The 14,496-nt window shown below is 42.9% G+C and overlaps 1 protein-coding gene and 1 long non-coding RNA gene across 3 annotated transcripts in view; one reads left to right on the top strand and one right to left on the bottom strand.

Moving 5' to 3' along the window:
• Positions 1-240: 240 nt before the first annotated feature.
• Positions 241-14,496, bottom strand: part of LOC148146604 (uncharacterized) — a 30,273-nt gene continuing 16,017 nt past the window's right edge. The window contains exons 2-3 of the long non-coding RNA XR_015760578.1: positions 9,624-9,690; positions 241-712 (exon numbers count right to left, since the gene is read on the bottom strand). This is a non-coding gene — a long non-coding RNA (uncharacterized LOC148146604). The remainder of the gene's footprint in view (positions 713-9,623; positions 9,691-14,496) is intronic.
• Positions 6,800-14,496, top strand: part of rab11fip3 (RAB11 family interacting protein 3 (class II)) — a 115,966-nt gene continuing 108,269 nt past the window's right edge. The window contains exon 1 of one of the 2 annotated variants that reach the window (XM_087997861.1): positions 6,800-7,157. In XM_087997861.1, coding sequence (XP_087853987.1) covers positions 6,963-7,157 — 195 coding nt within the window. In that variant the 5' untranslated portion in view covers positions 6,800-6,962. The remainder of the gene's footprint in view (positions 7,158-14,496) is intronic. The other variant, XM_087997860.1, reaches the window with a different exon arrangement.

Genomic DNA, 14,496 nt, shown 5'->3' with positions numbered 1-14,496 from the left:
AAATGCAAGTTGTGTGTGGAGCCCTTGCACCCATGGAATAACAGAACAGTTCAGAGTTATTTCCTTGTTTTTCCTTTGTAATTTGCTTTGGGATTTGCTAAGGATCGAGATTTAATAAGAGAAAAGCAGGATCAAACTGTCCTCTAAGTCACCAGACATTCCAAGTTCTCCTCCAGTGCTAAAGAGAAGTAGAGAAGATCATCCTGTCCTTGCTTTTACTCTGGTTAGACGAATAGAAAAGCAGAATACTGCAATTGCTGAATGTTTTAAATAAGAATAGAAAATGCTGCAAATATCAGGTAAGGCAGCAGTTATGGTTTAAGAAAAGTACAATTGATGGTTGAGATTGATGACTTCTCATCAGAGTTAGTTATTAGATATGTAACAGCTAATAGAGGAAAAATGGATCGGGGAAGAAAGAACCAAAATGAAGGTCTGTGATAGGATGGAAGACAGGAGTGATTTAATAATACAGTACAAGGCATAATGGTGCAAGAGTAAGCTGGTTGGAAACTGGGGCTGAACCTGATAGCTAGATAATGTAGACCATTGCCAGCAGTCAATGAGGGAGGAAATTGTAACTCTTCCCCACTTTTCCAATGCCAGCTGGACCAATGATTGGAAGAAGGATCCAGCCATGTTTCAAGAGGTCAATCATACAAGGAATAGCTTTCGTCCATGTTGATGTCAAGTGCTCATTCGACCTGTGCAGCTGAATTAGAATGTGGAGTTTTAGTCTGAATGAAATAAATGAAGTAAAAACAAAGCAAATAAATTATGGCAATCTGAATTAAAAATTGAAATGCATACTAGTCAGCTAATGCCTGAAAAAGGAGGCGAGTTGATTTTTATTCAAGATGTTTTAGCAATAATGGTGGTAAAGAAAGGAGAACCTCCTGTAAAAAGTCAAAATACCATAATAGAATTGGTAAGTCCATAGAATTTTTTAAACATTTTCCACAAAAATGCAAGTAATTGATTAGTTTTTGAACAGGTTTTAGGCTGCAGTTAAGAGGTGTAAAGGCTCAGTCTGACAAATAAAGCAGGAGTCACACATTTATTGATTAAAAGATGTTGTCTGTGAAATATTCTGTAGACACTTGACCAGTTTATAATCATAAAATGCGCTTACCCAGCTGCCGTTACTGTATGGGACAAACAAAGGACTATAGTTCAAATTTTATTAAAACACTGGCAAATTAAAGAAAACAACTCTTACACAATGGTAATTTTTCTTAAACTAGGCAGGCTGCCTGAAAAAGTACTCTCCGCTCTGGTGAACTTCTTTGGGCTGCTGGATCCAATTGACTGGGCATTTAGGGCCTTATTTGTTTGAAAGTGGGTTTCTCAGTTATTGCTGGTCAGGAATGCTTACCAAGTGTCCCTTCTTATTTCCCCTTTCCGAACCCTCCTGGAATAATCTGACTTCAGTCAATGGAACCACAAGGCAGGAGTTAGGCCAGGTTATCATCTTTCCAAGATATGGAAAAGGAAATGTTGAAAAGGTCATGAAAGATATAGAATGTAGGGAAATAGATGGTGACATCTTCAAAAATGTCCATATTACAGAGGAAGAAGTGCTGGATGTCTTGAAACAAATAAAAGTGAATAAATCCCCAGGACTTGATCAGGTATACCCTAGAACTCTATGGGAATCTAGAGAAGTGGTTGCTGGGCCCCTTGCTGAGATATTTATATCATCGATAGTCACATGTGAAGTGCCAGAAGACGAGAGGTTGACTAATGTGTTTAAGAAAGGTGGTAAGGACAAGCCAGGGAACTATAGACAAGTGAGCCTGACATCGGTAGTGGGCAAGTTGTTGAAGGGAATCCTGAGGGACAGGATGTACATGTCTTTGGAAAGGCAAGGGCGGATTAGGGATAGTCAACATGGCTTTGTGTGTGGGAAATCATGTCTCTCAAACTTGATTGAGTTTTTTGAAGAAAAAACAAAGGGGATTGATGAGGGCAGAGCGGTAGATGTGATCTATATGGACTTCAGTAAGGCGTTTGACAAGATTCCCAATGGGAGACTAGTTAGCAAGGTTAGATCTCATGGAATACAGGGAGAACTAACCATTTGGATACAGAACTGAATCAAAGGTAGAAGACAGAGGGTAGTGGTGGAGGGTTGTTTTTCAGACTGGAGGCCTGTGACCAGTGGACTGCCACAAGGATCGGTGCTGGTTCCACTACTTTTCATCATTTATATAAATGATTTGGATGTGAGCATAAGAGGTATAGTTAGTAAGTTTGCAGATGACACCAAAAGTGGAGGTGTAGTGGACAGTAAAGAAGGTTGCCTCAGATTACAACGGGATCTTGATCAGATGGGCCAAAGAGCTGAGAATTAGCAGATGGAGTTTAATTTAGATAAATGGGAAATGCTACATTTTGGGAAAGCAAATCTTAGCAGGACTTATACACTTAATGGTAAGGTCCTATGGAGTGTAGCTGAGCAAAGAGACCTTGGCATGCAGGTTCATAGCTCCTTGGAAATTAGAGTCACATGTAGATAGGATAGTGAAGATGGTGTTTGGTGTTCACTGGTCAGAGTACTGAATATAGGAGTTGGGAGGTCATGTTGCAGCTGTACAGGACATTGGTTGGAATATTGTGTGCGATTCTGGTCCCCTTCCTATTGGAAATATGTTGTGAAACTTGAAATTGTTCAGGAAAAGATTTACACTGACGTTTCCAGGGTTGGAGGATTTGAGTTATAGGGAGAGGCTGAATAGGCTGGGGCTGTTTTCCCTGGAGCGTGGGGGCTGAGGGGTGACTTCATAGAGGTTTATAAAATCATGAGAGGCATGGATAGCATAAATCGACAAAATCTTTTCCCTGGGGTGGGGGAGTCCAGAACAAGAGGGCATAGGTTTAGGGGGACAGGGGAAAGATATAAAAGAGACCTAAGGGACAACTTTTTCATGCAGAGGGTGGTACATGTATGAATGAGCTGCCAGAGGAAGTGGTGGAGGCTAGTACAATCACAACATTTAAAGGCATCTGGATAGGAATATGAATAAGAAGGGTTTGGAGGGATTTGTGCTGGATGCTGGCAGGTGGGACTAGATTGGGTTGGGATATCTGGATGGCATAGACGAGTTTCCGTGCTGTACATCTATCTATATGGTTACTCCATGCTGCCAAGGGGTCTGGCCAAAACTGGGTAATATGCAATCAATGTTTCTCCCTATTATTATGGCACAGTACCTCTTAAGGAGTTTGGGGTTCTGGACTCTATTGAATTCAACACTTTCAAATTATGAATCCATTCCTTCCCTTTCTTTTAGCTTTGCTTATTACGTTCTCCGTCACCCTCTCTTCCCTTCACTTACGTCTTCTTTCCAGTCTGGCAGTCTTCCATTACGATCACTTATTCTGAACAATTGACATCCTTTCTTCCCCAGCACTCCAACCACCCCCTCAGTATTGCTTAAATGTTGCCCCCTTCACATTTCACTTCAGCTCTGATAAAGCGACATTTAGACTCAATGTTAGCTTGTTTTCTCTCCATGGATACTGCCTGACCAATTATGATCTCCAGCATTTTCTGTTTCCAGCTCTCCTGTTGTTTAACATACAGTAAAAGTCTGGGCCGATCCTCATTTGCTTTGTCCTATGGAAACTTTGGCCTCTTTGCATGCCATTGGGCTTTGCTTGCAGAAACTGTTTAGCCAGTTTTATATTTATTATTGAAGAGTGTTGAGATTTGAAACTGTTAAGACAGCAAGGACTGTAAGATGTCTAGGACAAATACACTGACACACTTCCTGAATCTTGTTGGAGCAGTCTAGGGTACTAAACGTGGAACTGCAAGGACAAATGTAGTGGTCATGTATAGGATGTTCAGGGTCACAATTATGGACAGAATATTGACATTAAACAACATATTTGGATCTTGTTAATACATGAGTTTATCAGTTTGGAGGTGATATGTACAATTTATTATATTACATGGAAAAACAATATGGAATTTCATGAGACATAGCAAATTGGACTGGTGGATCTGATACATTTGTAAGAGAAGTGTTTGGATAAAACTTGAAGATTTAAGGAGGAAGTTGTGGCAAAATAATTTTCTTACCATTTACCGTACCCTTGGCCCTCAATTTTGTAGATCTCAGTCTCCTCTGTTCCAATAAAACAACCTTAGTCTATCCAATAATAATCTCTCTTCATAACTAAAACTGTCTAGCCCAGGCAACACCTTGATGAATCTCCTTTGCACCCTCCCCAGTGCAATCATACCTCTCCTGTAATGTGGATGCAACTGCATACAACTCTTTAGCTGTGGCCTAACCAACATTTTGTAGTTTCAGCATCATTTCTGCTCTTAAGCTCTAATCATCGCCTAATAAAAGTAAGTATTCTGTATGCCTGAATCTACTGTCCTTAAGAGATTGGTGGATAGGCACACTAAGATCCCTCTGATCCTCAACACGTCCCAGGGACCTACTATTCATTATGTATTCCTGTTCCTTGTCCTGTCCCAGTGCATCACCTTACACTTCTATGGATTGAATTTCATTTGCCACTGATCAGCCCAAGTGGCCAACCTGTCTATATTCTCCTGTAATTTAAGGAAATTCAACTCACTATTTACTACTCCACCAATTTTTGCATTATCCATGAACTTATTAACCCTCCTCCACAATCACAGTAAAGCCAGTAAAAATAATCAAATCACAGCTGAGGTAGAAAATACTCGAGGTTGTCCCAACCCACTTAGACATTGCAGTGACACAAAATGTTTTCCCCTTACAGCCTCTGCATGGCTTCCAGCAAAGCGTATACGGTTCTGGTAAAGGGCTGCTGTCAGCATTGCTCTCCCAACTCAAATGAAAGGAGGTCGACTCAAAAACACACAAGCAATGGTATTCTCAACCAACAACATTTGGAAATGGTGAGCTTTCTCCAGTCTAATGAAGGAAAGCGAACTGGGCCCAGTGAAACATCCATTAAAGAGGGGGTCCTACCGCATAACCCATGAAGACACCGTGGATTTGTAAAGTCTGAAACTAAAGTATAATATGTTGGAAATACTGACAATATGTATGGAGAGAGAAAAACAGGGTTAAAGTATCAAAACTCTCAAGAACCTTGATGAACTCTCGTTTCTCAACCACTAACACTAGAAATAGGTCGCACCTCTTCCCAAGTAAACCAATAAGAGGTTGGTTTAACCTCTCCAGCAGCATTTAACCAATAAGAGCGAGAGCTGGTGCCTTAAATCTCTTGGCCGCATTTGACCCACATGTTACGTTCTTTATGATGCAATGGCGCAGTTTCAGGTGAATGTTCAGTGCACGTTTTGGCGGGTTTTATTTGCGGGGAGGGGGATAAGGATGTGTTCTAAGAATTATGACGTTTCAAACGTTTACTTTATTATAGATGCAGCAGTTGGTGGGACACTAAGTAACGAAACTGGTGATAGTTGATTTTGTATTGTTTAAATTTTCCCCATTCCGTCTCTGCTGAAATTGGGATGGTAACCTTTTTAGGCAGCTTCAATTTAAGATGAGGAGTTGCTAACTTTAATATTTTTACCCCCAATAATCTGTCGTAGGAGTTCGAACCTTCTTGAGCCTTTGGGGAGGGGGAACGGGGGTCGAGTCTCAAGATCCCGGTGCTGTCAAGTAGTTTGGATTTAGACTATGGATACTCAAAGTAAATTAAAATCCGTCTGGAGGTACTACACCTGGAGATTCTGAAACGGGCTGGGGACCTTTTGAGAAGAAGCGCTAATGACTTTGGACACAGCCATCTATGTGTTGTTGGTGAGGATTGGTGTCGACTTAGAGCAGATAACTGCTACTTTTAGAAATTAACTGAATTGCACGTTTACAGAGATGGGACATTGGAGTGTACTTAAAAAAAAACCAGGAACTTGAGCTGGATTTGTTCGTTTGGGGAAATGCCATATGTCGAAACTAATCAAAATATTTGTTCGCATTACATTCTATAGTTGAGGGTTACCACCTTTTTCCTATGTCGAATGGCACCCCAAGTTGGGAGGTGGTGGTATCATGGTAATGCTAGTGGTCTAGTAATCTCGAAGTCCAGGTTAAGGGTTTGGATTCCGTTCACAAATTTTGGTTTAAACTGATTAGCAAACAAAGCAAGATGATGAGGAGGAAACAAAGTTTCGTACAGGGTGTGGAATGTATTGCCTGGAAATCTGGTGAAGGTATAGTCAATAAAGACGTTCAAAAGGGCATTGGATTTTTATTTTGAATATCGATACTGCGCAGGGATATGACTTGGGGGTACCGGTGTTGAACTGGGGTGGACAAAGTTTTTTTAAAAATTACACAACACCCGGTTATAGTCCAACAGGTGTTTTTTAGGAAGCACGAGCTTTCGGAGCGCTGCTCTACACAACCACCTGATGAAGGAGCAGCGCTCCGAATGCTCGTGCTTCCAAATAAACCTATTGGACTATAACCAGGTATTGTATAACTTTTAACTTCATACAGGGGTATGGGGGGGGGAAGTCAGGGAGACTGCCACGAGATAATAGAGCTGGCAGGGGACACAATGGGCCGACTAATTTCCTTCTGCACCATATTCTGTAAACAGTGCTCGGTGGCCACGATACATGCGCTCGCGCATGCTCTATTGCGGCGGTTGGAGGGTGCCGGCAGCTGAGCGGTTGCTATGTAGCGTCTCCAGGGCGGCGCGGGCGTGATGGAAGGAGGATAACGTCATAGCTGCTGATCCGAGTGATGGCGGCGCCGAGAGACTGGGGACAAATGTGAGGGAACACAGGGAGCGAGAACTACCGGGGCCCGAAAGCGAGAAAACCCAGAGAGAAAGATCGAGCTCCACCAGGAGCTGATAGTTTGATATTCGGGAAAGGGGTCGAGGAGTGGAGTGGGGTGGGGGAGAGTGGTGAGTTTTAAGTGGGTGTGGGGAGAATGGAGCTGACCGATCCCCAGTGAACGGAATCGCAGCCGTTCATGGAGCCTACCCCGGGGCCGGAGGGGGCCGGAAGCCCGGGGGTAGGGTTAGAGCCCCCCGCGCCCGGGAACCCAGGATTTGAGTCGGAGTGCGAGAGGCTGCGGGTCGTCTTTGATTTGTTTGACCTGGCCGGGGAAGGGTTGATCCGGCTGGAAGATTTTTGTCAGATCGCCAGCAGCTACGGCGCGGAGCAGGTAGGAAGAACGGGCACAGCCAGGAGGATGCAGTCATCCCTGTCGGGGTTTAACTGTTTGTCCCAGTATCAGTTTTGCGAAGTGGCAATTTTTTTTTTTAGAAAGCACTGTGACTGAGTCACTGCTATGGATAAGTGGCCCCTCGGTGGGGGTTTATTCCATAATGGTACTGTGTTCAGGATTTTAAATAGGACAGCGGCTTAAATTTTAATTTTTTCTTTGAAAATACTTTGCAATTTGGTGCTTTGCTTATCAAAGAAAAGCTAAACCAAATCTATAGTCGCCCAGTTTGCACGATTTGAGGGTCATTCAAGTGCAGCTTCATAATCAATTGAGTGTTCCCAACGCAGATAATAGGACAGACTTTCTTATTAACTTTCTTATAGAAGATATTAAGGAGTAATAATTTGAGGATCGCAAATATGGTCATGAATAGCGGTGTTTTCATATTTATTTTTGACTTTTGTGCACACCACCTGCATCTGGTAAATAACCGTCTACATTCAAATGTAGGTTGGAACATGGATGTGCTGGATGATGTGGGGTGGCAAAAATGGAAATTCACTGTGCACCAGGGCCGCTAAGAATTGAACCTGGTGCTGATAAACATGCTATATCTGGCCCTAATTGGAAAGCTAAGCACAATTTTGTTGGGAAGTAAACAACTTTCATCTATATGGAGTTACAAAGGATACAGGACTGATACTTTGCAGGATTCTCATTGAGTCACTGGGATTGTGATTGTAGCAGTAAGTTTCTATTCCTTGGAAATTAGATTGGCAATTGCTTATGGTTCTGAAAAGTCCTGTTGGACTCAAACCGTTAACTCTCCTTGCATACCTGAGTTTCTGCAGCATTCTTCTTGGTATTTGGCTGATGTACCTCGATTGCTTTGATGTAATATTGTATTTGTATGGACCTTGTCTGTGAGACTTTCCCTGAATATTACCACCTTGCATAGATCTGACCTGATTTTTCTATTCAATCCAGTATCATGTGGAGTACTAGAAAGTTTTTTTTTGTGTGGAAAAGAATTTCTCCTGTTTGTTTATTCTTGGTTTTAGTCATGGCTTCTTGTTTTGTTCATTTAGTCTCAACTTGCAAGTTGTGCATGTGCTCTGAAGAAAGTGTAAGTCAATTAGGGTGACATGCAGTAGTAATTGAATCTGCTGAGCACATTACTTGAAACTGCGCTCCTTGGTGTTAGCTGGCTCCTAATTTTTGCAGCCATTCATTTTGATACCTAAGGGAATGAATTGGTATTAGTGTGATGAGTGGATAGGGTATCTCAAACATGAGACAAACCAGTTGTGTCCCAGTGTTTGTTGGATATGTTAGTTTGACAAATTTTTAAAAAAGAAACCGTAACAGGTGATTATTGTCCAAGTAGCCATTTTGATAGGGTATGCAACTGAAAGCTGATCTTGAATCAACAGAACAGTGAGGTTAAGAACAGCCTGGTTCATTTTAGTTTAATGGTCATAACCAAAGCTGAAGGCATTGAGAAAAATGAAGGTGCTGCGTTATGAAGTCAGAGGAGACTATTAACTTTGATTATTACTTTATGTATCATGGTAGCGAAAAGGTTCAAAATAATGGGAAATTATGGACACAATTGGAAGGCAGTGTATTCAGGACCCAATCCTTATTCAAATGTTTAAAATTTTCTTGGCATTTAACAATCCCTGAAATCTTAAATTTTTTTGGATACAAGATATACTTGTATCTGTAAACATGTAGGAATTTGGAGTATGAGGAGGAAGCAGCTTTCCATCAAGCTTGCCCACCCTTAGCTAAATAATACTGAATGTCTGACTCTGGTAAACATTTCAGTGTTTAATTCTCAGATTAGGGTATTACGGTAGAAAGTTTCCTGCCAGTGCACCATTCTGCATGGGTCATATGTCCATATAGTTTTTGTTGTAGGAGCATTAGGGCAGAACTGTACACAATTACACAAACCTACTTTTGGTGCAAAACAATTTGAGAAGCGCTTAGCCAAAATGAGAGTGAATGGTATTTGCTACTTTAGTACAATTCATTCAAAATGCCTGAATCAGTCTGAAGGAGTTAGGATGTATTTGAGAGAACACTGAAGGGAAAAAGAATAAAATGGAGAATTGCACAATGGTGGGACAGAGAAACTGTTAAGTCTGGCAACATCTGTAGAGAGAAAAAACAATTAACATTTTGCTTCTGTCCCTTGGACTCTCTCCACCTACCATTTACCCCATCGCCATCCTTTCTTGTGCATAAAAACAACTTTTTCCATCTACCCTCAGTTCTGATGAAGGGTAACCTGAACTTAGAAACATTTTCTATCTACAGATGCTGTAAGACCTGCTGAGTTTTTCTGGCAGTTTGTTTTTGGATTTCCAGCATCTGAAGTTTTTTTTGGTTTTTAGTTCTGATGTGGAGGTGCTGGTGTTGGACTGGGGTGGACAAAGTTTAAAAATCATACCATACCAGGTTATAATCCAACAGGTTTATTTGGAAGTACAAGCTTTCGGAGTCCTGCTCCTTCATCAGGTAGCTGTGGAGTAGGATCAGAAGACACAGAATTTATAGCAAAAGATCATAATGTCATGCGTGCAACTGATACAATCTATTGAACAAACCTAGATTGCTGTTAAGTCTTTCATCTTTTAGAATGGGTGCAGGTTTCAGCTCCCTAAAGCGCTCTGCTAGGAGGCGCCCAGTCTCCCCAATGTAGAGGAGACCGCATCGGGAGCAACGGATACAATAAATGATATTAGTGGATGTGCAAGTAAAACTTCTTTGGATGTGGAAGGCTCCTTTAGGGCCTTGGATAGAGGTGAGGGAGGAGGTGTGGGCGCAGGTTTTACAGTTCCTGCGGTGGTAGGGGAAAGTGCCAGGATGGGTGGGTGGGTTGTAGGGGGGCGTGGACCTGACCAGGTAGTCACGGAGGGAATGGTCTTTGCGGAAAGGGGTGGGGAGGGAAATATATCCCTGGTGGTGGGGTCTTTTTGGAGGTGGCGGAAATGTCGGTGGATGATTTATGCGAAGGTTGGTAGGGTGGAAGGTGAGCACCAGGGGCGTTCTGTCCCTGTTACGGTTGGAGGGGTGGGGTCTGAGGGCGGAGGTGCGGGATGTAGACGAGATGTGTTGGAGGGCATCTTTAACCACGTGGCAAGGGAAATTGCGGTCTCTGAAGGAGGCCATCTGGTGTGTTCTGTGGTGGAACTGGTCCTCCTGGGAGCAGATCTGGCGGAGGAATTGGGAATACGGGATGGCATTTTTGCAAAAGGTAGGGTGGGAAGAGGTGTAATCCAGGTAGCTGTGGGAGTTGGTGGGTTTGTAAAAAATGTCAGTGTCAAGTCGGTTGTCATTAATGGAGATGGAGAGGTCCAGGAAGAGGAGGGAGGTGTCAGAGATGGTCCAGGTAAATGCGCTTTAGGGAACATCTCCGGGACACCCACACCAATCAACCACACCGCCCCATGGCCCAACATTTCAACTCCCCCTCTCACTCTGCCGAGGAAATGGAGGTCCTGGGCCTCCTTGACCGCCGCTCCCTCACCACCAGACTCCTGGAGGAAGAACGCCTCATCTTCCACCTCGGAACACTTCAACCCCAGGGCATTAATGTGGACTTCAACAGTTTCCTCATTTCCCCTTCCCCCACCTCACCCTAGATCTAAACTTTCAGCTCAGCACTGTCCCCATGACTTGTCTGGACTTGTCCTACCTGCCTATCTCCTTTTCCACCTATCCTCTCCTCCCTGACCTATTACCTTCATCCCCTCCCCCACTCACCCATTGGACTCTATGCTACTTTCTCCCCACCCCCACCCTCCTCTAGCTTATCTCTCCACGCTCCAGGCTCACTGCCTTTATTCCTGATGAAGGGCTTTGGCCTGAAACGTCGATTTCGAAGCTCCTTGGATGCTGCCTGAACTGCTGTGCTCTTCCAGCACCACTAATCCAGAAGCAGGTTTCAGCTCATTAATATAAATCCCAGAACTTCTTTCAAGTTACATTCTTGAGATAAATTTTAAGGTTTCATTTTTTTTTTTTAAAAAGTGACATTTTAGCTCAGATGATGTGTTAAAGGTAAGATTAGAGTCTGTCTGTATCCCAGTCTTGCATCAGAGTGGCTCTGTTTTCAAAGTAGGAATTTATAAACTATCGCATTGATTGGCTGCCCGTGTGTGTGTAAAATGTAGTGGGGGTCACCTGCGGTGTGGCATGAACCCAAGGTCCTGGTTGAGGCTATCCTCATGGGTACTGAACTTGGTTATCAGTCTCTGCTTGACCATTCTGCATTGTTGTGCATCCTTAAGTCTTCCTTGGAGGTTTTCAGTTAACATTTCAAGTTCAGCAACCTTTTTTTGTCAAAACTGAAAGCAGCTCGGAAAGTGTGGTGTTTCTGGTGATGTTGGGGGGTGATGTTGTGAATAGAGTGCATGAGGACAGTGCTAAGTGTGAGAGAAGGGTAAGCAAACGGATTGCTGATAAATGGTGAGTTGAATGCTAATGTGGTGTGAATGGTTGAAAATAGATTGGCTGGCTGTGCTGGGAGTGACCCATATCAAACGGTTTTAGAGGTGTGGGACCAGGTCATGTGGAGGAGGATATTCATGTTCTGAAGTTAGTTTAACTCCATGTTGAGTCTGAAGGATTTCAGTTACCTAGGTGGAAGATGAGGTACTGTTCCTTCAGCTTGCATTGAGTTTTGCTGGAGCCTGAGATACACATTGGTGTGGGGACATGATGTGCCCAAGTTTCAGGCAGCTGGAGACTTGGGGTTTATTTTTATAGGTAATTTAGGTGTTCCAAAAAGCTGTCTCACAATCTGTTTCCTCTCCCCATTGTCGAGGAGATAACATTGTTAGCGATTTTGAGAAGACATTTAACTCCGGTTGATACATCTAAGTTAGCTTGCTGAACTTGGAGGTTAGTTTTCAGACATTTCTTCACCATATTAGGTAACCTCATCCATGAAAGTCTTTGGTGAAGCGTGGGTGGTGTGTGCCACCTCTATTTATAGTCTAGGTTTCTTAAGGTGGCTGATGTCGTCATTTCCGATGCTTTTTTCAAGGCAAAGTAAGTAGGGTCTAAGTTGGTGTTTATTGATGGAGTTCCTTTTAGAATGCCAAATCTCTAAGAATTCTCATGCTTGTCTGTTTTGCCTGTCCTAGGATGTGTTGTCCCAGTCAGTGGTGTCCTTCTTTGTCTGTATGTGTGGAAACTAGTGAGAGTAGGTCATGTCTTTTGGTGGCCAGCTGGTGTTCATGTATCCTGGTGGCAAGTTTCCTGCTAATTTGTCCAATTTTTTTTTTTTTTAAAAGTTCTTGCATGGTATCTTGTAAATGACATTAGTTTTGTTGATATCTTTTAGGTTCATTAGTTGCTGCTTAAGTGTGTTGGTAGGTTTGTGGGCTACCATAATGCCAAGTGGTCTGAGTAGTCGGAAAGTACTTTCTGATATGCCTTTGATGTAAGGTAACATGGCTATTTGGCATCATAGTAGCCCACAAACCTACGAACACACTTAAACAGCAACTAATGAACCTAAATGACCCATTAGATAATACCAGAAAAACTAACATCATTTACAAGATACTATGCAAGAACAAAAAAAAAGCCAGTCATAGAGATGTACAGCACGGAAAAAGACCCTTCGGTCCAACTCGTCCATGCTGACCAGATATCCCAACCCAATCTAGTGCCACCTACCAGCACCTGGCCCATATCCCTCCCAACTCTTCCTATTCATATACCCATTCAGATGTCTTTTAAATGTTGCAATTGTACTAGCCTCCTCCGCTTCCTCTGGCATACTCGTTTCCCTCTGTGTGAAAAGGTTGCCCCTTGGGTCTCTTTTATATCTTACTCTAAACCTATGATGTCGAGTTCTGGACTCCGGTCACCCCTCAGCCTTTGATGCTCCAGGGCAAACAGCCCCAGCCTATTCAACTTCTCCCTATAGCTCAAATCCTCCAACCCTGATAACATCATCCTTGTAAATCTTTTCTGAGCCCTTTCAAGTTTCACAACATCCTTCTGATAGGAAGGAGACCAGATTGCACTCAATATTCCAAAAGTTGCCTAACCAATGTCCTGTACAGCTGCAACATGTCCACCCAACTCCTGTACTCAGTACTCTGATCAATAAAGGAAAGCAAACCAAATGCCACCTTCACTATCCTATCTCCCTGCGACTCCACTTTCAAGGAGCTATGAACCTGCACTCCAAGGTCTCTTTGTTCAGCAACACTCCCTAGGACCTTGCCTTTCCCAAAATGCAGCACCTCGCATTTATCTGAATTAAACTCCATCTGCCACTTCTCAGCCCATTGGCCCATCTGATCAAGATCCCGTTGTAATCTGAGGTAGTTTTCTTCCCTGTCCACTACACCTCCTCCAATTTTGGTGTCGTTGGCAAACTTTCTAACTATACCTCTTGTGATCATATCCAAATCATTTCTATAAATGCCAAAAAGTAGTGGACCCAGCACTGATCCTTGTGGCACAGGCCTCCAATCTGAAAAACAATCCTCCACCACCGCCCTCTGTTTTCTACCTTTTTTTTGAGCCAGTTCTGTATCCAAATGGCTAGTTCTCCCTGTATTCCATGAGAACTAACCTTCCTAACCAGTCTCCCATGGGGAACCTTGTCAAATGCCTTCTGGATTCCATTTAGATCACGTCCACTGCTCTCCCCTCATCAATCCTCTTTGTTACATCCTCAAAAAACTCAATCAAGTTCATTATTCATGATTTCCCACACACAAAACCATGTTGAATATCCCTAATCAGTCCTTGCCTTTCCAAATACATGTGCATCCTGTCCCTCAGAATTCCCTCCAATAACTTGCCCACCACCGTCACGCTCACTAGTCTATAGTTCCCTGGCTTGTCCTCACCATCCTTCTTCAACAGAGGCACCACATTAGCCAACCTCCAGTCTTCCAGCACCTCACCTGTGACTATTGACGATATAAGTATCTCAGCAAGTTGCCCAGCAATCACTTCCTTAGCTTCCCACAGAGTTCTACGGTACACCTGATCAGGACCTGGGAATTTATCAACTTTTGTGTTTCCAGACATCCAGCACTTCCTCCTCTTGTAATGTGGACATTTTTCAAGATGTCACCATCTATTTCCCTACAAACTCGATCTTCCATGTCCTTCTCTGATGCAAAATACTTGTTTAGCATCTGCCCCATCTCCTGCAGCTCCACACAAAAGCCGCTTTGCTGTTCTTTGAGGGGCACTATTCTCTCCTGAGTTACCTTTTGTCTTTTAATGTATTTGTTTTAAAAAAAAAAAAAGCCCTTTTGGATTCTCCTTAACTCTATTTGCCAAAGTTATC

This window comes from Chiloscyllium plagiosum, unplaced genomic scaffold, assembly GCF_037043375.1.
Source record: "Chiloscyllium plagiosum isolate Xiang-an unplaced genomic scaffold, Cpla_swu_hap1 HiC_scaffold_20, whole genome shotgun sequence".
Lineage (NCBI taxonomy): Eukaryota > Metazoa > Chordata > Chondrichthyes > Orectolobiformes > Hemiscylliidae > Chiloscyllium > Chiloscyllium plagiosum.
The sequence above is the reverse complement of the archived record's forward strand: the minus strand, read 5'-3'. Positions and strand labels throughout refer to the sequence as shown.